Genomic DNA, 23,283 nt, shown 5'->3' on the forward strand with positions numbered 1-23,283 from the left:
TTTTTGGAAGCGACGGCGTGGATATCCATTCTATAAGAGTGAAGCCGAGCTAAGCCTTTTGGATAATTTGCAGGGAAACAACCAAGTGGCTGCGCCAACTCAGGCCAAATCGGCCTCTGTGCCCAACACCAAAGGCCCTGATGTTAAACCTCGTCTTCTTCTAATGGGACTCCGCCGGCAAGTTCTCACTGCCAGTTCTCGTATAACAAAGATATTGACTGTGTACTAGGAGTGGTAAGTCGTCTATTGCCAGTGTGGTATTCCATAAGATGCCACCAAATGAGACACTCTTCTTGGAGTCCACGACTCGGATTCAAAAGGACTCGATCCAGTAAGTCCCAAAGAAAGAGCGTGGTTAATGCGCTGTCCGCTGACGTGGAGTTTGAAGCTCCTTTATGGACTTCCAAGTCTGGGATTTTCCAGGTCAGCTCGAGTACTTCGAGTCCGCCTTCGACCTCGAGGATATATTCGGCAGTCTGGGCGCTCTGGTTTGGGTGATCGATGCACAGGATGACTACCTGGACTCGGTAGCGCGGCTTAACCGCACCATATTGACTGTCCAGCAGTTCTATCCCGGCATCAACATCGAAGTCTTCATTCACAAGGTCGATGGACTGTCAGACGAGTACCGCACCGACACGTTCCAGGACATTGTGCAGCGTATCTCCGACGAGCTCAGTGACGCTGGATATGAGAATGCGCCCGTGCACTACTATCTGACTTCCATTTACGATTATTCTGTCTTTGAAGCCTTCAGCAAAGTCATTCAGAAGCTGATTCCCAACTTGTCTACACTGGAGAACCTTATCAACACCCTCGCCAACAACTGTGGGTTTGAAAAGACCTACCTCTTTGACGTTCTGAGTAAAATCTACATCGCCTCCGACACCCGACCTGTTGATATGGCTTGCTACGAGATGTGCTCTGATTATATCGATGTGATTGTCGATATCTCCGAGTTGTACTCTTGGGATCACCCAGTTCGCAAGCGATTGGGCGACCAGATCCAGGAAGCAGAAAGCCATGTGGTGTTGCATGATCAGACCATGATCCATTTGATGGAGATGAACAAGTATGTCTCTCAACGTGTGTCTTTATTATCTATACTGACTTTATTCTACAGGTACCTCTGTCTAGTGTCGGTGATTCGCAACCCCGAGGCCAAGGACAAGCGAGGTCTGATTGACATGAACTGTCGTACTTTCCAAGACGCCCTGAACGAAGTGTTCTCGCGCAGCTGGGAAGAAGGATCCACGGCCCAAGTAGGGGAATCTGCAACTGCAAGCAAATGATGGAAATTAAATCGAGGCAAATTTGACTTTGGAACCAGAAAGCCGAGTGTATTTCTCGGCTGCGTTATGAATTTAAGCCTCTTGTACCTTTAGCGAATGCAGCTTTGAGAGATCATAGAAATTCAAATGAAAATCTCAACCGGGTTCTTTTTGTAGAGGTGAAGTTGTGGATAAGGTCAAAGTCCACTCGGGGCGGGTTTTGTCAGCCAAGTCCACCTGTGCAACTCCAATTAACAACAATACAAATCGTCTGATCTTACAACTCTTCACGACTACAATTTGGGAGCCCAATGTCAGAACTCCGTCAGCGACCAACAGCCACGTCAAACTCCAGCAATGGGCCCGTCAAAGAGCCACATTCCAGACAGCAGTCCAGCAACGATGAAATCGATCGAGACCACGGCATAAGCCTGCTGGACATAATCCGCGTGATCGTGACCCTTCTCATCGCCTGTGGCGGTCTCTCCTATTACATGACTTCCTCTGAGTCCGTGATGTGGGGATACAGACCATGGTATACACGGTGGCCGGTGGTGAAGCAGTGGGTGGTACGCAAGTCCCGGTCCTTAGGTTGACAGAAAAAAAAGTCGTGTCCAATTCAAGCTAACATATATTTCGAAAATACAGCAAGGTCCTGTTATCCTGACACCAAGCCAACTATCTGTCTACAACGGCACAGACACCAATCTTCCCCTCTATGTCGCAGTGAACGGGACCATCTTCGACGTCTCGGAAAACCGTATGATCTACGGACCGGGTGGAAGCTACAACTTCTTCGCGGGGCGGGACGCAACACGCGCTTTCGTCACGGGCTGCTTTAAGGAGGATCTTACGGCCGACATGCGCGGTGTCGAGATTATGTTCCTGCCGGTTGAGGATGTCGAGGATGAGGTTATGACCTCTGCGCAAAAGAAAATCCGTCGCGAGCAAGAGTTACGGGCTGCTAGAGCGCGGGTTGAGGGGGCTGTGAAGAGGTGGACTGGATTCTTTGCAAATCATGAGAAGTATTTTGAGGCGGGGAGGGTGGTTGATGGGGGTGTTGATGGAGAGCCGTGGCCGCTTTGTGAAAGTGCGCAGAAACAACGACCGAAGAGAAGTGCGATGGTGGAACAGTCGTAGGACTACTTTGTGTGATTTGCTGGGTTGGTGTGGATAGTGCAAAAATGGTAGATGGTGGTGATCGAGAGAAGTCTACGGAATATGACGCATGTCCTTTTCATGAAGTTTTGTAGATTTTTTGATTCAGTTCGCACTACCTGAAGTAAACCAGGAATGCGAATGTTCCACACTCTTCAAGAGCCAGACGTTAATCCACTATGCATCATGCCCAGCCGGGCTTCCCATGGTAAATGATATCATTCGTAGCAAGGAAAAGAAAACCGCGAGAAAAGACGAGAGACGAGACGACACGTTTACTCGGCGGTGACGGCACGGGCTATTAGGAAAAAGGTTATCAGTATTGAAGTTTCGAGACGTATATGTTGGAGAAAAACGCACTGTAGATGCTCATGCTGGAGTGACCAACGACCTTCTTGATCTGGCCGTTAGCCTCAAGGTCGTTGAGAGCCTGGCGGGCAAGGCTGCCGTTGATCTTGAGACGATCGACAAGGGTGGCGACAGTGATCAGACGGTAGGACTGGACATCCTTCTGAAGCTTGTCGTTGGTGGCCTTGTCGAGGATGACGGCGTGCTGGGCCTTGTCCTTGACTGTAGGGCGAAAGACATGTTAGTAAATGTTGTTCTCGGATCTATTGCGGATCCCCAGCTCGTCCAACGATTTCTTTCGTGTCTTGTGGGAACTCGGCGGAAATCGTCACGGTCGCATGGTTGGTGATTGCGTACCCTTGCCCTTGGACCACTTCTTCTTTTGCTTCTTGCCTCCGGTTGCTGCGGGCGCCTGTTCGTCACATTTCGATTAGTATTGGTGTTTCCGGGTTGGTATACTGGGATGCTGGGGAACTCACCATTTTGTCGGATGAGGTGGATGTTCAAAGGAAGAGGGCGACGTCCAGAAGCCGTTCAAGTGCGAAAAGGCAGTGGGGCGTGACTGAGGTGAGCCCTAAGCCCTTGATCGGTTAGTCCGGATGTTGTCATTGGCTGACGTACTTAATTACATAATGCAGCTGACATCATCCCCAGATAACGAATGCCTGAGGTGTCTATTATATTTTACGACAAACGGTATATCATTTTTTGGGTGCTTTTTGAGAAACACAGAAAGGTATCCAGGAACAAGTAAACATCATGAAATGTTTGGTTTTTATATGAATTTCAAACAACTGTCCTCATTTCTTGTCCAATATTAGCAATGATCCTTGATTCCTTCAGTCAATCTCGCATAATGTCATCGTGCATTACCACATACATTGAAAACCACCACCTCGAAGAAGTTGACTAACAAATAAAGCCTGAAATCCCGTCTTGATAAGCTTTAGTTGATGCTCACTCGGTTCATCTCTTTCAAACTCCAGGAACATCTCATCAATATAAAGATCTTCGTCGTCCATGTCTGCTTCGATACTACCATGTTCGGATCTATCCTCGGTCTGTTCGGTGAATTGTGATCGGCTGTTGCATCCTCCTTGGCAGAACTGTGGTTTTCATTGTCATTGTTGTCCTTCTTATTGTTGTTGGATGGGTTGAATGACTGGCTGTCATCCAAGTTCTTGACTTGCTTCCTAACTTCACCAAGGATCTTTGTGGTAATGCCTGTGTTAAACATCAAGTCTGCCGTTGCCATCTGCAAATGCTCGAAGAGAAGGGAATTGCGGGTCAATTTGGTGTTCTCGCTTTCTGGCAGCAGATTTGCGATACATTGCGCATAGACATTTCGATAGAACTCCAGCATGTCTGGTGAGTCTTCCCAAACACAATTCTCGCCATTGATTCCCTGTTCCATCTCTTCGCTCCATATATATACGGGCGGACACCAGTCGCGCATTAGCCATGATGGATACGTCTCATTCCCTAGACTTGGCGGCACGGCTTGCGCGCCGTCCCAATCGAGGATTGCCCGTACAGAACCGTCCTCTGAAACAAGGAAGTTGAAGATATTTGGACCTGGATGGCTTAGAACGAATGATTCCTCACCAATTGACTTTGGAATCCAGTCGACAAACATTCGAAGAAGCTTTAGATACGCCCTTCCATACTCATCATGCTTTTCTTCCCACCGGTCCAGATGAGAAGTGTAAAACTCTCTGAGGCCCGGGAATGGATCCTTTTTTACTGGCGCAACACCTATAAGGCGATCTTGATCGTCAAATCTCAAGAGTTGACTTTCGTTGAATGTGTATTTTCCAAGCTGGACATATGCAGCAGCAATATCCTGAAGACAGCGTGTGCGCCGGGCCTGTACAACTTCTTTTGGGGATTCCCGGTCATGCCAAACATCCATCAACGGCAAAGCGTCGATGAACTCCATGAGAATGAAGGGAACTTTGAGCTTGTTTTCGCATGTATTGTTGTATGAAAAGACCTCGGGGATCGGGATGGTTGTCTCACGCCGCAGCATCATCATTGTCAATGCTTCCGAGCGAATATTCTCGGCATCATCTTCATCAAATTGATCAGGGGCTCCGATAGCTGGGAATTTGAGGAGCCAACTCACCCCGTCGGCAAACTTCACCCGATAGCAAAGATGGGTGTCATGTTGATCAGGAGACCCAGCCTCGATGACAGGAATGTTCTTCTTGTTGCTTGGTGGAGTTTTCGCTCGGATCGCTGCCACGTATTCACCGATGTGCTTCACTTTCACCCTTTCCAATACTGCATCGAATGGATCTATGTCGAGGGAATCCAACTCATCATCCTCGTCGTCAGAATCCCCATCTCCACGCAGTCTTCTTAGCGTGACATGATCCACGATTGACGATGAGAATGAAACAATTGCCCCATCCATTCCCCGAAGATGTTCAGAAAGAGACTGTGAGAAATGCCCCATAACCACTGATACTGGACGCTGCCAGGGGAATTTCGGGTAGATGTGGATTGTGGCCTCAGAAAATAAGAGTAAACTTGATTCTAGAATTGGTAAGATGTGTTATGAGGAGAGTTCCAAGTCCAAGTTGAGCGATGTGGAAGATGTCGGGCGAAGTCAGACATTATATGGATTTCTTTCCCTGAATCTTCCACTTCTTATGCCACACGCCATGTAACAAGACTTGTCCAAAGGCATTTGGTGAAAAAAATGCTTTGGAGATTAAATGTGTTCTGAGAATAGATCGGGGATTCATTGACTATAACCTTGGAAGGATACCACATACTCCGTACAGTCAGCTCATTGATTGGGCTGATATTCTTTGTAATTTAGGGTTACAAAACAAGGGGCCTTGGCATCTTGGGGTTAAAACAGGCAGTATTCTGATTAAAAGGGCGGTATATAGAATTAAACCAATAGAATTCATAGAGCTATAATAGTCACGTGAGCGGTAGGTTCAAGATTCATGTCATGATTGGGAACTAGGCCTAATTAGGTCCCCAGGGGAGCGGAATTTCTTACAAATTACAGAAGTTTACAAAATTACATACTTTGTATAAGGTGTGACTGTAGCAAAGTCCACCTACAAATAGAATCATTTTGATTAGGGGATTTCTTTAACCTATACTGTTCAATCATTCTTTGTAGTCGAATTTTGAGTGGATATATATCAAGGAATGGAAGTTATCGACTTCTCCAGAGGATTCGATAAGGAGGCATATTCAAACTCTTCCATGTATGAAACTACTGCCATTAAATTTCTGAAAATATTCATGGAAGTTATTAAAAAGTACGTATGATACTCAATTTTCGAAGAGACAGAGAAAGCTAGAGAAGTAGGTAAGGATAAGCAGGTGTGAACAAAGGAATCCTAAGCTAAGGGATCTACAAAAAAAAGCATTCAAATACAATATTGAAAAATGGAACCGCCTTTCACGCTGTTTCAGATAAGGTAGTAGCAGGTGGCTCAAAATCCATGAATAACAAGATAGGTAAGGTAAATAAACTACCCATTTTTATACCAAGCTCCACCATAGTATCTAGTCCTTCCCAGCAAATATACTAGAAGAAAGCCCGAATAGACTAAAGATGAAGAACAAGAACCAATAGTGTGTGATAAAGCGGTATCTAAATGAATTATACTAAAAATTCGGGCATCTCACCCAAACGATATCCTAATAAAGGCGCTTTCCATGCCATCAATCTTTCATCATCAAAAATAGAAAGACCCAAGCGCTATAAAGGTTCAATTCCACCTTCCAAATCAATGGCATCTTCAAATGTTTATTCAGGTGTATCAGGCACTAAGTGTATCTTTTTCCACCCAAGGTGAGCTTACTCGATAAACGGCAACGTCGACCAAAGCTGCTTATAATCTTGAACTGTATGCCGATCTGTAGGATGAAGAAAAGGAAGCTTGTCTAGCACCGACAGCCATCTAGAGAAGGGGATAAATAGGGGTTCGCATACATGAAGAATAACCATATCGCGCTGAATCATAGGAGGCCTATGAAGAAGACGGTAGACAAAATCTAGTCCTATTGAAGCAAGTGAGTTCGACATATCCGGAAGAGACTTAAGACGATAGAGGGTTTCCATAGAAGTCCAAGGAGGTCGTACATCCTCTGGAAGAAATTTGGAATATGGACGCTGCCATGCATATTCGGGATCTTTCGTCCCATGCTTCTCCACAAGAGCGTGTAGGCCGGCAGTTGTTTCCTTGAAAATACCTTCGAACAGCGTCGAGAAATATGTCCGCACGCACGCCCTTTCGTGATTTTCCCAAGGAGGTATCGTCCCATAAAATAAGCGATATCCTTCCTGGTCGCCAGTCAAAGGAGGGCGGGTAGGTCCATCGAAATACCAATCCTTGAAGTTCCATGTCTCCCCGTCCCGGTGTTCACGGCTCCCAAAAATATTTTTGTGGGTTTGTAATCGACATAAAGCTCTGAGCAATCGATGCTTTTCAGTGTGAGACAACTCAATGGGCAGAAATGATGTTTCCCATTGATCGTTTTCTATCCACGGAGGCCGAGGTACTTTTTTTCGCGTAATCTTTTTAGAAAGAAATGGAACACCTTATGAAGATAGAACAGGTGCAAAATCTCTTCTAGGTTGCTGGGCTCATCTATCCGATTCGATGAATCCAAGTCAAGGTTATTGATCCCTTCTCTGCGACGCCATGTGTCTAACAATGCAATCACTTCCTGTTTGTGACGAACCACAAACAGATCACGAGACCGCGTAGCAGCCATCGCACGCATCCCCTAGTAGCACTCCCCATTGATTCTTGACGATGTCACAGAGAGCTTCCTGTTGCACTGTAAAGTAGGTTTGATGAAATATGAAATACCGGCGATGAAAGCACGATGGACTTGAGGGAAGCCAGATCATTTATCTCAAGCAAGATGAGAATGAGCAGCTCCGTTGGGAGTCCTTCAAATGTCGGGTTGGACTTTAGAGAAGGTAAGCATAATATTTTCTATTATTAGAGCTTATAATTTACCATGTTTATCATATAAGTTTCCGATTTGAAAAAGTAGAAAGACGGGGAGGTTAACCTGCTAGGTATATATACCCTAACCCTGTTATAGGAGGTGATCTTCCCGGAAGTGCTTCTGCTATTTTTAGCTAACTGACGAACTAGTACAAGCCGCGCGACTATAATTTAAGTGTCTTTCATCCAGTCATTTAATGAGCTACGAAAATTTATTTCGGGGCAATCTAATTTTGGGCAAAGGCTGGGACCTCGGATGCTTTGCCTTGATATCATTGGGGAATTGCTAGTATCCAAGACCAGAGATAGTAAGGTATGAAAGGGAAACTTTGAGGCTCATTTAATTTCAACTGGAATCGCCCGTAAATCTTAGCAAGAAAGAAAGTAGTCCATTCAGTTATAAAATCATAAAATAGTTCAGCGTGCCCCCTATCACCAGTCCCAACCTCTATCCCTATTTGAAGCAACCCCCATACTTCACTCATCAATTTGAAGCATCGTGTTTTCCCTCTTTAGTTCTAACAACTTCTTAGCAGGACGGCTCTCTGCCCGATTCGAACGATTTTCCAGCAACCCCAGAATTGTGACCTTGAAGTTCTTCCCCAAGTCATCCCACACAAACTGCGGATTAAGAGCCTTACTAAAGACGCGCATTGTAGTAGCAGGAATATCAAGGATACGGCAGACGTTTTCGGCCGAAATATTCTTCCGCATCTCACTGATGAAGCTAGACTCCATCGCCGATTCGAACTGCGTGAATTCATCTGCTTTGGTTTCAATCATGGCAGTTGTCTCGTTTCCTAACCGCTTAGCCACTTCAACGACTGGGACTGATCCCGACTTTGGTCCAAACAGAATTTCGTCGAGCAAGACCTTATCTAGAGGCTCAATCTCATCGCCGAATTCACCTTTCTTCCCGACTTGCCAAGGAATGCGCTCTTTCTCTGCATCGCCAAAGACATTTTTGCTCAATTTGAGGTTATTGGTCTTGGTATCTTCGTCAATATCGTCCCCGAAGTCTGCGTTCAGAAGAGCTTTGTACAACTTCAGGTTGTGAACCTTCAAGGCATTAGGGTTGACGTGCCAGAGAGAACCAAGTTCAACACGTTTGTCGATAATTGCCTGACAGGCGTCCTTCATCTTGGCCCATTCTTTGCTCTTACACGCCTTCGAGGCTTCCCTCTTCAGTGGGCCAAAGGCAGCTGAGCGCGTGGCGTAGATGGTGGCGGCGACGAGGTCGTCGTTGTAACGTCGTTGACCTCCGTTGGAGAGATGTTCAAGATAGCGGATCATTATGGTATAGCCCTCACTCTGTCGCTTCAACTCTCGTGGAAGCTGCTTTAGTAGACGAGTTGCGATAGGAGCAACTTTAGACTCCTCCATCGTAAGCATTCGCATAAAGACGGTAATAATTGTGCGAGAATGGTGAAGCTGAATGTTTCGAAGCTTGGAAAACCTGATCATCTTCTCTCTCCCACTCACCCAAGCCGTTCTCTCATTTTTGGTCACCACACGGACAACGGCCTTGTCAAGGAGCTTTTCCAGATTTTCATAAAACTGCTCAAGAGGCCATCCGGTGTAGGGATACAAAGCGACGACAGTTTCGTACCAGTTCCACCCAACATCGGTTTTGGGTAGGTCATATGAAGAATTTAGGCCAAACAGCTGCCAGACCATGCTTTGAGGGCGCACTCCTGAACCTGCTATTGTCAATAGATTGCCGAAGAGCCCTCGCATCAGTCTTGTGACAGTATCTCCGGCCTTTTGTGACACAACCGGCGCAGTTGTCTTCATCGCCGCGAGCTTCGACATAGCCGCCATCAACAAAGCGCTCATAAGCTGACCGGTTTCTGGGCTGCTAGGTTGAATGTTGTACTCTCTAGCCGACACTGCCTGACTAAGAGTAGATCTCATGATGATTCTTAGTGCGGCAATGTGCGCTTCGTTGCACTTCTCCATCCATCGCACGGTGTAAGGACTTTCGAGGTTAACGAATTCATCCCAGCAGACCCAGGCTAACATCGATCCGGTTCCCAATCCCTGGCTCAAGTATGGTAGCGCCAGAATTGGGTGGGAAAGACCATTCCCACATCGGAGTGGACCGTCGTGGTTGGCCTGCGACTGTTCTATGATAATTCCTGCATCGAATCCCTCGAGATGTAGAACTCTTGAGTCAAGGTCGCAACATGGACTATAAAACAAAGGTCAGCGGTGGAAGCCAAATATTTTTCTGAGTGATTCAATGATAAAGGGAGGGCATCTTGAAAGATGAAAAAGATTCCAATTGCTGATTAACGTACCTGGCATCGATGGCAGTGCCTTTTAGATTCCCCAAGAGCTGAGAATAGGACGACGTCTCAATATTCAGTAGCATGACGCCCATCTCTCCCGCATATGTCTCAAGATATCCCGCCAAGGTGTCAAACGTCATGGACTTGACAACCTCGACATTGGCCTGAATCTGTGTTTGGCGAATAAGTCTCTTCATATCATGTGTCCGCTTTGAGGTCGTTCGAGCAGAAATCATGTTGGACAAGCTCGAAATCAGCGGCTCAAGGGCAAGCTGCGTCTCCCTGGTGAGCTTTCTCAATTCTCCTAGCATAGAATTCTTCTTCTTTGCCGATTCTGGATCTGTTATTTTGAACTCCTCGGCTATGTACTTGCTGTATGTGTTTTTCAATGGAGCTGTCACGCTGCTGATCTTTGTTGAGAGTGCAAATACCAAGGCTCTGGAAAGTTCTCGTAGGTCCTTTTCGTTCAAAAGCATTTGAAGCTGGGGAATTGCTGCCGATATGTCCTCTTCCAGCTCTTCAACTTGGTTGATTGGAAGCTTTTCGAAGAGCGCTTGAAGTTCTTTAGGCTGGACCAACTGACCTGAAGTGGGCAAGACGATCGGATCTTCATCGCCAAGAGTAACTATACGCTGAATTCGTGGATCTAGTATGGATTCCATACTGACAGCCTCCAGTATGGATGTCACATCAGAGCCAAATTCGATTCTGGACGTGTTGATATGTGCCCGATTAGCAATGCCTCGGTAGAAGTAATACCTCTCGGAGATTTGAACGAGAATCAATGATTGTGGCCCTGCAAGTGCTGTCACCGCATTGATGTTCGCTGAGTTCAACAGCGACATGATCTCGTCGGTAGAATTGGGCTGGCTTTGTGGACTGATTTGCACGATGAAGAGTGCATTGATTCTGTAAATAGGTGCGAGATTGCGGGCATTATCTGTCATTCGATCGTCCACAATTACCACCGCACTCTTAAGTTGCTTGTAATATTCCCGAAGAGAAATTTCGTTGGCAAATGGAACATCTGAAGGGACCGTTCCTGTTGCCAATAGGAATGGGCCTTCGAGCTGGGTACCAAATATGCATGGCAAGACAACCGCGGATGGTTCGGCTTTTGTGAGGAGCTTTTCGCCTGGCAGCTCGAACTCAATGCCAGTCCCAAAACGTACGACTTGCGCTTTCTCTAAATCAAGGAAGGAAGGGAGAGTGACCAAATCGGTGGTAAACACAGCATTTTCTTTGGTGATCTTGCGCGCGATTTCAGAGCTCGTGCTAGTTTTCTCTTTGGCAGTATCACCCATTGGGGCTGCATCTGTATGCGCGTCAGCTCCTGAAGATGTTTTGTCTTGGTACTGGCAAGAATTACTTTGTGTGGCATTTGGAGAAGTAGCAGAAATGCAGAAATCGGCGCGGTTGATCGCTTCCGCGTAGGAAGCGCTTTCCAACCTATCACCATTGGCGCTTATCTTTAGGTCTGTCGTTGCTGTGGGCAAAATCGAACAGATCAGGGAATCCCCGTCACGTTTTATCACCAATGGGCAGCAGATAGTTGCCTGTCCAATTGTAGCTTTATCCAAGGGTACCGGGACGATATAAAGGACCTGCGAACAACGATTTAATCAATGCCCAAAGAAAGACTGATACTGAAACATACCTTATCCACATGATCGGCAACGAGCAAGGCAGGATGGGTTCCTAGAAATCTTGTTATGGGGGTCGAATTGAAGCCAGATATGAAGACGCAAAGTTCTTTCTCTGTGAAGGACTCCTTTGCAATCTTGACGTAATCCAGGAGATCATTTTTGACGTAGATATCGTCGCTATGTGTCATTCCTGGAAAAGTACGTCGTGCATTCCAGCAACACACGTTGGATGATGCATCTGCGAAGCAGAAATCGTAGTAAGTGGGCGTTCTTTCAGAGACTGCCAGGAGTGTTATTTGGCCGGACACTATCGGGATCTTGAACGTCGATGCTGGTGCCTGCAAGATTTGGAAATCCTCGAATACCCCTGTCAATGGTTAGTGTTCACTCTTTGATCGAACGAGAGAAGACATACCTAGATGAGACGGATACCCAGCCATGCGTCTGAGAAGGATCTCACCCATCTCACCCATGTCCACGGCCTTTGAGAAAAAGCCATCTGGATAGGGGGAGATATCAATCTCATCAATACCGCTCTCTGTCCGACAAAGAAGAAGTCGCTCGGGACTGAAGGGATGTGCAGAGCCGACTGGAAGTTCCTCTAGAATCTCTCGAACCCGCGCCTTCGATGCTGCAAGCGGGTCGAAGAAGGTTTTCCTTACTCGTTCCATGGCTAGTACAGCTGGTCACGAATTGTGACGTTGAAAGTTTTGAGGGAGAACTCAGAGTGAGGAGAAGGAAGAGAGGAAGGATAGCTGAGCTTTCGTCCACAAGCCGGGTCTTTATAGGTGACAGATGAGGTCTACGCTCAGCTAGGTGAGGCTGAAAAAAGTCTCCACAAAATATGGCTCCATACATACCATGTACTTTATTACATTTCCCTCTAATCTCCCTGAGTCACATCTTGCCATGAGTCACGCTAAAAATACAGAATCATCATATTTAGATATAAACAACAGAAAGTCGTGCAATAATGGATATTGAAATGTCAATTTACCGCCAAATGTGTCGTCAGTACCATTGTTGCCCACCATTCTAGTAGGAAAGCCATTCTAGCAGTTTTCTTCTGGGGTTTGAATTCCCGGTAAAATATTGTAACCTTGGGAACCGCTAGTCAACATATGAGTCACAAACTTATAGATTGCCCAGATGTGCGACCGTTATATCCATGAACTACCAGAGTATAATTACGGTTTCCCAGTACAAAGCCAAGCGCAAAACAAAATGGTTCTTGTAAAAAGGAAAATGGTGTTCTAGAATGGTATATCAAATATATCAAAGTGTCTCTAGCTCCCGAAGTCCTACAGAGTTGTATACATACAAAGTGGGGAGTATCGGGGTCCCGGAAGAGCTATGGACCGTGTTTTGGACCGTGCGTTGGAATCGCCTTGGTCTCCCGTTCCTTGAACTACTTTTTTTTTGGTAGTCTCAATCATAATCATGATTAATTCTCTAGTCCATCTGTGCAAACACCTCTAATGCCTCATGTAACCTTCCAAATACACCACTATGCCACCCCTTCAACGCTTCCCACTCCTCCCTCGGCAACATGCCCCGACTCATGCGCAACCAACCCCCAACAATGAAATCCGCATAACTTGGCCGACTCCCCATCAGGAACGGCCCACTCGCATCACTCATATACAACCTCGCAAGTCCACCTAGGGTCTCCTCAAACAACCTCAACAAATCCTCCCTCTCCTCCCCACTAATCGCTAAAGTCTCCCACGGCACTCCCATCCTCCGCGAGAACGTTGCCTTGCACTCCTCCGCAGTAGCAGGATCAAAAGGGAACCCTTGCACCGTCAAGCGCGCATGCGCACTAAACACAGCATCGACATTGGTATTAAACTTCACGTACGCCGCAGCGGGTCCCCCCCCACCTTTGCCTCCGCAATCGGCGCATAAAGCCCCAAATCCCGCCCGAAGATGAACTCCAGCTCCTGTGCCGGGAACAAGTCGCCCGATCCCGAGGATGGGTATTGTTCCTGGAGATATGTCGCGATTTCAAAGGAGTCGCCCACTATGCGCCCGGTGGCTGGGTCTGAGATAATGGGGAGGGTGTGATAAGGAGATCCGTCGGCGAATTTACGGGAGGCGGGGATATTGAAAGCGCTGCGGACGGAGCTGACGTCTGGTAGGGGCACCCATGTTGTTTTATAGGGAGTACCTTTGAAGTTTAGGGCGTAGCGAGTTTTCCAAGGGTTTGGTGAGCAGGCGCTTTTTGTGACAGGGGGTGCGAGAGCGATATCGTAGAAGGTTATTAAGGCCGTGGTGGGCGATATAGTTGAGGTCGAGGCGGTGGTCATGGTGGAATTTTCACGCGGAATTAGATTTGGAGAAATTGAAGGTGAACTGTAAATGAAAAATGAAGTATCAAGTTGTTTTGGGTTAATTGATTATTGGAAGAGCAGTTCTATATACCTGATCTATATGATGCTGGTTGAGTCACGAAGAGTCATGCATGATGTGGGGAATGGCCCACATGCCGTTATGTAACATGAGTGTAGTGTATATTACGTACACTGACTCAAGGAAAATATTCGCAAATGTATCTCAAAGGTGGTTCTACCTATGTACTGCCAAGGGAGAAATTGGATGGTTGCTGATAGTAAGGCCGCACTATGATCACTTTTGTTCGATCCCTTGAGGTGGCACTTAAAATCTAAGTCTGTATACTAGGACGAAAAGGGTATTGTTATTACGCATGCAACATGCAACATAAGCCAATCGTTTTCTATATGCTTTCATAAAGGGCGAAGGCTTGGGAAAGTATCTATATCTATGAGCTCCTCTCTAGCATAAATAACGATCTTATGGCTTTTACAATATTATGATCCAGTAAAATCAAATCTAAACATTAGCTTTTTTTAGATTAAGGTTAGCCGGCTCAGCCGAATCATAACCCTGGAATCGGCGTTGGGCCACGCGGGAGTGCTACCAGATCTGGTGTTGATGACGGGAAATATGGTTGCTAATAACCTAAGCAAGGCATGCAGTTTCAACCCAGTTATACAGAAACAAGTGCTACCCATCAGAACGTGATAAAACTTTGACAAATATGAGATAGAACGACAAATGATTGATCATACAAAACAATAGAGGATGGGGAACTAGCTACCGCTGTAGCCTCTCAGTTTCCTCGGGCTCACAGTCCTCTCATGACCGAGTCCTCTCGCTCTAACAACTGCCGCACGTCATTCCCTCTGCAACAGTGACCTCGCTTTTCTTTCTTTTGTTCGCTCTCTCTTCCTCTCTTTCGTCCTCCACACGCTCCAACTCCAGCGCTGTGATAAATTGACAGACAAGGGCGGAAGCTGTTAACCGTCCCACTACCCCCAACGCATCCAACGTTCCAATGAAAAGGACTGACGAAAACGTCAATGTTCCGAAAAGAACATGCACAGCACCACCGATATTTGATAGAGAATAAGAGAATCTGGCCCCTAAGCCCCAGGGTGTAGACTTGCTCCAAGTGCATTCAGACTCCTCCATCGAGTAACCTACTACCGCGAAGAATATTGGACCCAAGGTAGTGCCGACCCAGATAAGCTCGAGATATGAAGAGGTGCATTTCCAGCTGACAATCGTTTGATCACCTAGAGACCAAGCGTTGAGAAAAACGTTGACCGCAGCACCAGCCGCAAGCAAATATTTCAGTAAATGAATTGAATATTTTAGCGAACGCAGCCATATCGACGGTTTTTGCGTTTTGTCTTGCTGCGTAGGTGTTTGCGTAGGGCGGCAAAACATCCAATTAAAAAACCACCTCTCCCCAGAAACAAAGGTGTTCCCTCCAGTAGGCTCTCTAGGATCTGTCTTTGCCCACGGCATCCCGAAAGCAATCGCAGGTGCACCTAGGACACATAGGAATCCAAGAATCGGATTCTGATAACACAGTTGCGCCTTGTTGTGGATGGTTGGGCCTATCTGTCCTATAACTGCTGGCGTTAGACCGAGCAGAACCAACGCAGATGACATATCCGCCTTGTCGATCTCTTTGGTGTTGTTATAAATGCAGTTGATCAGGTTTTTGCATGTCATTGAGTGTTCTGGACCCAATAACTCGACGGCGTCCTCGTGCTCTTGAAGGCAGGCGGGGGCATCTCCCTCTTGAGTTAAGGTCCATCGGTAGAATGGATACCAGTGCTCGAATTGCTTTGCATTACTGCCATGGAAGAATAGAGCTATGATACTTAAGAGAACTAGGAAATCTGTTAGTAAAATACTTCTGGACTTCACTGTGCGTTCTTCGATTATAATTACCTGGAAGCCACCGCATAGTGTTTTATTAGACAGTCAATGTGAACATAACAAGCAGGGGTTTGACTGCAACCCGAGATTTCCAGTACATAGAAAGATCCACCAAAATCAAGATCAAGGGAGGCTGTGAGTTGGAAGGGCGAGAGCATAATCATTAGAACTTCGAGTGCAAGGCGATTTTGATCGAACTATATAACCACTGGTAAAGATGCGGCTGAACACGCTAATGCCAAAGTGAAAAGTGATACGCAGATTATGCGCCACAGGCGCTTACCCTCTCTCTCTACTGCCCCAATCGGCAGTTGCGGAGGCCAAGAAAAGTCGATTTGTGGGGGCCAAGACGCTTGGTGAAACCTTTCTCTTCTATCCTTTGATCGTTCCTGGCGGTCTATGCGTGGAATCTTCAGTGTTCGTCTGGAAAGCCAGGGGAAACACTCATGCACACAGAACTAGACAAAGGTCGAGAAGGATCAAATAAAGATTTTTTCATTACTTCCAATATTATCATGACTGCATCGCCTCATTCATCGATCGGGATAAACTTCAACATCAGCTTCCGCCCGCGCGGCAGCGCAATAAACGCGTAGTCCTGCTCGATACCCTCGTCGTCTACAATAGACGTCGTGTAATTTGAATACACAGCCGCCATAACCAATTTGATTTCTGCACCATTAGTCTCTTCTCTAAAACCCATACTTAGGAGACATACCTTGCAATGCGAAATTACTCCCCAGACACATGCGGCCACCACTGCCGAACGGCCAGAACAGCCGCCTCATGTCATGGATCTTGTCGCCTGCCTCAAGCCATCGTTGTGGCAGCCATTCCAGCGGGCGCGGGTAGACCTCACTGATGCGATGGAGCGAGTAGGCGGTTGAACTGACCTTTACGCCGCCCGGGATGTTGTCGTGCCCGTGCAGGGATGTTCCCTTTTCTGTGGCGGGGGTGACACGCGGGAGTTGTGCTGGGGCTGGGGAGTGGAGACGGAGGGTCTCGCGGACCATAGCGTCCAGCAAGGGGAGGGCATCGATCACGGAAGGAGACGCAAGGGGGTTTCTCTCTCTGTGGCTGAGTATTGCAGGGACGGAGATAAGGTGAGCAATTCCTTTCGTAGCTCGACCTGAAGCTCGGGATGTTGCGACAGCTCCCACATCATGTACGTAAAGGTGATGCCTGACGTTTCATGGCCTGCAACCAGGTGGTCCAGCAGTTCGGACGCAATTGCTAGGTCCAGCGGACGCGGATCGTGTTCTTTCTGAGTTAGAAGGCTCTGGCGCAGCTGGCTGTAGACTACTGGATTCGTGGTTGGCAGCTTCTCCTCATCTTTGAAGACATCCTCTTTCTTAGACTTCTCCGTCCGCTCGCATAACCCCAAGCACCACCCCTCAATAAAACCCATATACCGGTCCCCCCGACTCAAAAACTTGAACCGCTCATACTCCTCCAGCCATATCTTCCACTCAGGGATATTCAACACATATCTCGTTCCGTGTCTCAATCCGAACAGGAATGAGGAGATAAAGTCCATCCCAAGAGCCTGAAACAGCGGCAGCACATTCAACACCTCTCCACTCTTCCCCGCCTTCTTGAGAATAGGCATGAACCGCTCCCACAGCACAACCTTTGATATAGCGCGCAGATCACTGGATTCCTGGAGAAATGACTTGGAGTAGGTCTTGCTCAACATGCGCTTCTGATGTGCGTGTGGGGCATTGTGCACCATGCCGACCAGGTTTTCAGTGTTGAAGTTGACAAAGACATCATTGTAGAAGGAGTATTTCTCAAAAGCGCCCGTATATATTATTCTCAGACCATGAATAGAATTGACACTCAGCTCCTTAGGACCGAGACGGACGATTGGGCCGTGTTTTTGGTGCAGAGCGTAGATGGCGAGGACTTCCGTACCTGTGCTGCGCTTGCGATCGATCCAGTAGCTGGAGAGAGGAGATGTAATGTGGGCATTGGGTATTGAAGATAGTGGAGAGAGGAAGTAGGGGTTTATAACATGGTGGTATATGAGGTAGAAGGCGATGAGGAGGAAGCCGAGGGGCATGACGGGGATCATGATGGGTGGGAAAATGAAGAAGATAAAAATGCCAATCAGACAATCAGACAATTTCAATCGTCCCAATCATCTGTTCTCATGCAAGGGGACTTGTCCCGGCAAAGTGTGTTGCATATGTGGATAGCAGGATCTCCGTACGGACTAGTATTGAGTGAGCCAATCATTGATTTCTAGATCAATTGAGCTGAAATAAAGCCATGTACGGAGAATTCTTCCAAGATCGAAAGATATTCTCAGACTTGGCATGTTGATTAACCCGATATTCGGGTATGTACACCATACTCCGTACCCCCGATGAGCGGACGGGACATATGTTCGTCAGCAGTAATATACACTCAAACCTAGTTAATTTGAAAGATTTTTCGGTTATAAAAATTATCCAATGAACGAGATTCTAGTCTTAAAGGGGTTTAAATTAACGGGGCTTATATATTAATTGCTGATCAACACTCCTGGTGTGGCGATAACGGTGGAGCCATAACACAAAGCCCTAGTTCACACTAACCTGCAGGGTGCTGTAACAATGCTCTAGTGCTACAAAGTACGGAATATCCGGTACACAGTTTCACTACCTTAGCTGCCAAGAAACCAGATTCTGCTGGAGGCTAGCAGCTCCACTGTTGGCAGGATGGGCCGGGCGAATTCCTCAAGGGAGAATGATTCTAACGCTTGACACCATCCTTGTTGAATAACGAGGCGACCTATCCCGTACTGTTACTCACGTCTTTCATACTGGTCCCTCGTCATCTTTGCTCTCTACATGTAAATATGCGCTGGGCGAAAGATCCTTCAACAGTCACCATGACTATGGCCGACGAAGCCCCATCCAGAGGCCAGGTCGCCCCCAAATGGCGTGGCACCCAGGCCGATCAGGCAGATATGAGTATTCTGGGGAGAGAGCAGGTCTTACGGGTACGTCCCCTGGAATTACTTTGACTATTGCATCTAAGCTGACCCTGCAGCGTAACTTCCGATTCATCTCCATCGTAGGATTTGGCTGCACGCTGATCGCCACGTGGGAGGTTGTTTTGACGTATGCTATCTCCACAATTACTCTTCGATTCAATAACTGACTGTCTAGTTTGCTAACGCAAGGCCTAACCGATGGAGGAACTGCTGGTTTGATCTGGGGGTACCTCGTTGTCGCTGCTGGTTTCCTGCTTGTGTTCCTGAGCCTGGCTGAGATGGCATCCATGTGTGTTTACCCATTCACAATTTGTATGTATCCATTCTGACTTCCCAGGGCCCCCACCTCTGGCGGACAGTACCATTGGGTATCAGAGTTTGCTCCCCCTAGCTGCCAGAAATTTCTCAGCTACATCACCGGTAAGTCTTTCTCCTGCCCCCTATCTATTCAGCGAACCTAATTATGTAGGCTGGCTGTGCGCCCTGGGCTGGCAATGTGCCATTGTCTCAATCGCCTATTTGGCTGGAACTATCATTCAAGGCCTGATCGTGCTGAACAACCCGGACTACAACGGCAAGCCGTGGCACGGCACCTTGCTGGTGATCGCCATCACCTTGTTTTCGATTATATTCAACACTTTCCTGGCTAAGCGACTGCCCTTCATCGAGGTGTTAATTTTGATACTGCATGTGTGCGGCCTGTTTGCCATCATGATTCCGCTCTGGGTGCTTGGCCCCCGCCGCAGCGCGAAGCAGGTGTTTACCGAATTCAACAACGGCGGTGACTGGAACAGCGCGGGGACTGCCACCCTCGTTGGATTTTCTACAACCATCACTGCACTGATTGGATATGATTGCGCGGTGCATATGTGTACGTCTCCCTCTCTAAAACCAACGAACATAACTAATAGTTTGTAGCGGAGGAGATCAAAGATGCGTCTGAGACCCTACCAAAGGCGATGGTCACTTCTGTCTGCGTTAATGCCGCCTCCGGTTTCCTAATGCTAGTGACGGTATGCTTCACGTTAGGCGACATTGACGACATCCTAGCCAGTCCAACAGGGTACCCGTTCATGCAGGTGTTCTACAACGCGACGGAGAGTCTACCGGGAACGAACACCATGACTGCCATTCTTGTACTGACCCTGACGGCGAGCACAATTACAGAAGTAGCAACGGCGTCACGCCAGTTGTGGTCTTTTGCGCGTGATCGCGGCCTTCCTTTCTCCGATTTCTTCGGACATGTACGTGCCTCCCCTCTCTTTTCAGCTTTGACAACACTAACAAGTACCAGGTGAATCCTGGCTGGAATATTCCCTTGAACGCCGTGATGGTCTCTCTGGTAGTGACAATCCTCTTGTCCCTCATTAACATCGGATCCACAACCGCGCTTCTCGCCATCGTGACTCTGACTATCGGCGCGATGATGTCCTCGTACATTATCACGATTGGCTGCGTCCTCCTCAAGCGTATCAGAGGGCAGCCTCTGCCACCACACAGATGGACGCTCGGCCGGTTCGGAATGGCAATCAACATCGGGGCGCTGTGCTTCCTGTGCCCGGTGTTTGTGTTCGCCTTCTTCCCACTCACCTCAACGGTGGAGCCAGATACCATGAACTGGTCCGCGGTGATGTACGGGGGAATTATGACGATCGCAGTGGTGTATTATGTGTTGCGGGGACGGCACCATTATATCCCGCCTGTGGCGCTGGTGAAGCGAGAGATGTAACCTCTACCTACCTGTATAATTGTTACCACATATGTTGGATGGTCAGTTTGATAATGGTTATAAATAATTATATACTCGGACGATAATAATGCAGAGTGTTCGGTGCGACATCGTACTCCGTACATGTGTGTGTGTGGGCATTGCGTAGCGCTTGGCAAGAATAAGCCACAACCGTAGCCGGCCAACGCAAGATCCTGACCTATTGGTGAACGATCGTAGCGTGGAAATTCATTGAAAGTTTCTCGTCTGGATCTGTTCAGGGGAGAAACTTAACCAAGGGGTTAATACTCCATACGGAGGACGGAGTCCCGGAAAGAGACAAGGGCTTGGCAGAGTATATGCTTCATGGATCCGAAACAATGTCTATACAAAAGTACTTATGCATTAACCATGGTCTAGCACCGGGTCTTTCCGACTCGGGATGTCCGAGTTAGGAATACGAAGCACATAAGGAGTATGCCGGATGATACAATAAATAAGAACGATAAGGATTAAGATGGCCCACCGGGTCCATCCCGCTGAGTAAGAACCTTAGAAGCCCTAGCTCGATTGGCTGCAATATTCCACTCGACCTCGGGAATATGCGATCCGGGCCGTGGAAATGTCTGGCCAATTATATAATTCCTTGGATATTAAGGTGGCGGCTCAGTTGAGAGATTCCAAGGTTTCGGCCATGTGGCCCTATGCACACTCACCTCGGCCCTTGGTATACCGGGAGGATTACCCTTATGCAATTGAACTTTTCTTTTGGTCATTCTTGAGATCTCAGGATAGACTTAAAACACTTGAGTTCAGACCCGAACCATTAAGTAGAAACTAGACCTAAATCCCCTAAACCAACAAGGTCCCTAATAAGGATATTTCAAAATGAAGAGCCTAACAACGAATATAGCGCTGTAGAGGTAAAATAAATCAGGTGCCTTCTTCCCGATTTAGCTCATCCTTTTTTGAGTCTCTCCGATATTTTTCCAACCTTATCCGACTTAGGAGGTGCATCCCTGCTAGGTCCATCTACTCGAGTGCCAGAGCAGTGTGGTCACCATCCATAGAAACGCCATCATCATGATTAGTTTTCCTTTTAGACCGCTCACACCCTTAAACTCCTGACCCACATCACGATCTGATCTACATGCCGCAATGGCGATCAAGGTGCCCACCGGCCAGTCGCCGCCCTTTGAGACGGTAGACGACAAACACCATGCCGGTATTATCATCATCACCGCCGCAGTCTGTCTGATGATCTCGCTGGTCTGTCTGCTGATCCGGGTGTACGTGCGCAAATTTCTCAGCCCACCATGGGGATCAGACGATATCGTCCTGTTGGGAGCGACGGTACGCAAGTGGGAGAAATCGGCCTATTCTGTAAATGCGGCTAACGGGATAGATCACCGCCGTCGCCGAGTCGATTGTCATCTTTCACGCTGCGAGCATTGGATTTGGGACTGACATCTCGCTACTGACCCAGAAGACCGTTGATCGCATACAAGATGTATTCATTACCCAACACCTTCCCCAATTGGATAGAAGATAATAATTGACAACATAGTCCCTCCTCGCCGCCGACATCCTCTATCTATTTACTCTATACCTCTCGAAGTGCTGCGTTATCGCCATCTACTTGCGCTTGACGCCTAGCACGCGCCACAAGAGCATCCTCTGGGTGACCTTCGGACTTAGCACAGCAGCCATTATCGTATCAGTGCTAGTTATCGCAGTGAACTGCGAAGGAAACAGGCCTTGGGTTGTACCTGGCGAGCAGTGCCATAGCCTGGTATGTCTACTATTGCAGAAGAGCTCTAAAATTTAGGGCAAACTGCGAGCCAAATATACCAATATGGAATGGGATATGCTAACGGTGACAAGTTCCCCCGCTGGCAATCAATCACCGCACTCGATATCTCAACCGAAGTTTTGCTCTTCACTTTCTCGATTGGCCTGGTCTGGGGTTTGCAGATGCCCATCTCACATAAATTCGTGGTCATGGGATCTTTCGCATCCAGACTACCGTACGTCTTTCTTCCACTTGCGAAATATTTATCCCAACCCCCATTACTTGAAATTGACACATATATATATAATCGATAGGTTAATAATATTCTCCGCTCTCCACCTCTCCAGACTCAAAGAATACACAACCATCCAAAACCCCACCTTCACCGCAATCAACCACTCAATCTTCACCCAGCTCCACCTCAACTACGCCCTGGTAGCCTGCACGGTCTTCTGTCTGCGTCCCTTTATGAGGGCCCTCACAACCTACTATGGCACAGCCGGCGACTCCCACCTCGGCAGCAGCAGCGGCGGCTATGGGTACGGGTCCGGGAGACAGGGGGATACAGACCCCTATGCATCGGGACGATCGCGTGACTACGAGCTGGGGACTTTGAAAGGACGGTCCGGACAACGGGCCAGTGGCTTGCTCAGGGATAGGCCGGATGCGGGCGATGGGGCGGAGAATGGGACTGTTGTTTGTGAGGTTGCGGGGCCGTCGCAGTCGGGGGAGGGGAGGTCTGAAGGGGATGTGGGCAGTATGCGTAGTGGGAGTGATGGGAGTACGAGGATGATTATTCGGAAAGAGGTGGAGTATTCTGTTTCGGTGGGGCATTCATAGATCT

General features: G+C 47.6%; 11 protein-coding genes across 11 annotated transcripts; 4 read left to right on the plus strand and 7 right to left on the minus strand.

Annotated features, from left to right (window-relative positions):
• Positions 1-230: 230 nt before the first annotated feature.
• N7517_000089 (GTR/RAG family Ras-related GTP-binding protein) lies at positions 231-1,292 on the plus strand (the record flags this gene model as incomplete). The annotated part of the gene is made up of 3 exons (XM_056717819.1): positions 231-331; positions 389-1,072; positions 1,124-1,292. Coding segments are annotated over 3 exons (954 nt in total), but the record flags the coding sequence as incomplete, so codon positions are not given.
• A 290-nt stretch (positions 1,293-1,582) lies between these two features.
• N7517_000090 (putative heme/steroid binding domain protein) lies at positions 1,583-2,411 on the plus strand (the record flags this gene model as incomplete). Its single annotated transcript, XM_056717820.1, has 2 exons — positions 1,583-1,840; positions 1,920-2,411. The coding sequence occupies 2 exons, from the start codon at positions 1,583-1,585 to the stop codon at positions 2,409-2,411; spliced, it is 750 nt and encodes a 249-aa protein (XP_056581955.1).
• Positions 2,412-2,704: 293 nt separating this feature from the next.
• N7517_000091 (40S ribosomal protein eS25) lies at positions 2,705-3,259 on the minus strand (the record flags this gene model as incomplete). The annotated part of the gene is made up of 4 exons (XM_056717821.1): positions 2,705-2,727; positions 2,790-2,999; positions 3,135-3,189; positions 3,257-3,259. The coding sequence occupies 4 exons, from the start codon at positions 3,257-3,259 to the stop codon at positions 2,705-2,707; spliced, it is 291 nt and encodes a 96-aa protein (XP_056581956.1).
• A 464-nt stretch (positions 3,260-3,723) lies between these two features.
• N7517_000092 (Aminoglycoside phosphotransferase) lies at positions 3,724-5,193 on the minus strand (the record flags this gene model as incomplete). Its single annotated transcript, XM_056717822.1, has 1 exon — positions 3,724-5,193. The coding sequence occupies one exon, from the start codon at positions 5,191-5,193 to the stop codon at positions 3,724-3,726; it is 1,470 nt and encodes a 489-aa protein (XP_056581957.1).
• Positions 5,194-8,245: 3,052 nt separating this feature from the next.
• On the minus strand, positions 8,246-12,376 carry N7517_000093 (uncharacterized protein; the record flags this gene model as incomplete). The annotated part of the gene is made up of 4 exons (XM_056717823.1): positions 8,246-9,959; positions 10,069-11,663; positions 11,717-12,072; positions 12,121-12,376. 4 exons carry the CDS (start codon positions 12,374-12,376, stop codon positions 8,246-8,248), a joined length of 3,921 nt encoding a protein of 1,306 aa, XP_056581958.1.
• A 781-nt stretch (positions 12,377-13,157) lies between these two features.
• On the minus strand, positions 13,158-14,014 carry N7517_000094 (glutathione S-transferase family protein; the record flags this gene model as incomplete). The annotated part of the gene is made up of 2 exons (XM_056717824.1): positions 13,158-13,556; positions 13,589-14,014. The coding sequence occupies 2 exons, from the start codon at positions 14,012-14,014 to the stop codon at positions 13,158-13,160; spliced, it is 825 nt and encodes a 274-aa protein (XP_056581959.1).
• Positions 14,015-14,885: 871 nt separating this feature from the next.
• N7517_000095 (uncharacterized protein) lies at positions 14,886-15,987 on the minus strand (the record flags this gene model as incomplete). The annotated part of the gene is made up of 2 exons (XM_056717825.1): positions 14,886-15,892; positions 15,972-15,987. 2 exons carry the CDS (start codon positions 15,985-15,987, stop codon positions 14,886-14,888), a joined length of 1,023 nt encoding a protein of 340 aa, XP_056581960.1.
• Positions 15,988-16,488: 501 nt separating this feature from the next.
• On the minus strand, positions 16,489-16,972 carry N7517_000096 (uncharacterized protein; the record flags this gene model as incomplete). The annotated part of the gene is made up of 2 exons (XM_056717826.1): positions 16,489-16,631; positions 16,678-16,972. 2 exons carry the CDS (start codon positions 16,970-16,972, stop codon positions 16,489-16,491), a joined length of 438 nt encoding a protein of 145 aa, XP_056581961.1.
• Positions 16,973-16,998: 26 nt separating this feature from the next.
• N7517_000097 (uncharacterized protein) lies at positions 16,999-18,033 on the minus strand (the record flags this gene model as incomplete). The annotated part of the gene is made up of 1 exon (XM_056717827.1): positions 16,999-18,033. One exon carries the CDS (start codon positions 18,031-18,033, stop codon positions 16,999-17,001), a length of 1,035 nt encoding a protein of 344 aa, XP_056581962.1.
• Positions 18,034-18,801: 768 nt separating this feature from the next.
• N7517_000098 (Amino acid/polyamine transporter I) lies at positions 18,802-20,668 on the plus strand (the record flags this gene model as incomplete). The annotated part of the gene is made up of 7 exons (XM_056717828.1): positions 18,802-18,945; positions 18,996-19,066; positions 19,115-19,228; positions 19,277-19,359; positions 19,409-19,810; positions 19,858-20,183; positions 20,234-20,668. 7 exons carry the CDS (start codon positions 18,802-18,804, stop codon positions 20,666-20,668), a joined length of 1,575 nt encoding a protein of 524 aa, XP_056581963.1.
• Positions 20,669-21,805: 1,137 nt separating this feature from the next.
• On the plus strand, positions 21,806-23,279 carry N7517_000099 (uncharacterized protein; the record flags this gene model as incomplete). The annotated part of the gene is made up of 5 exons (XM_056717829.1): positions 21,806-22,000; positions 22,053-22,157; positions 22,215-22,439; positions 22,532-22,674; positions 22,754-23,279. The coding sequence occupies 5 exons, from the start codon at positions 21,806-21,808 to the stop codon at positions 23,277-23,279; spliced, it is 1,194 nt and encodes a 397-aa protein (XP_056581964.1).
• Between the last annotated feature and the right edge of the window lie 4 nt (positions 23,280-23,283).

Source organism: Penicillium concentricum, assembly GCF_028827145.1.
Source record: "Penicillium concentricum strain IBT 3081 chromosome Unknown utg000001l_segment0_segment0, whole genome shotgun sequence".
NCBI classification, from domain to species: domain Eukaryota; kingdom Fungi; phylum Ascomycota; class Eurotiomycetes; order Eurotiales; family Aspergillaceae; genus Penicillium; species Penicillium concentricum.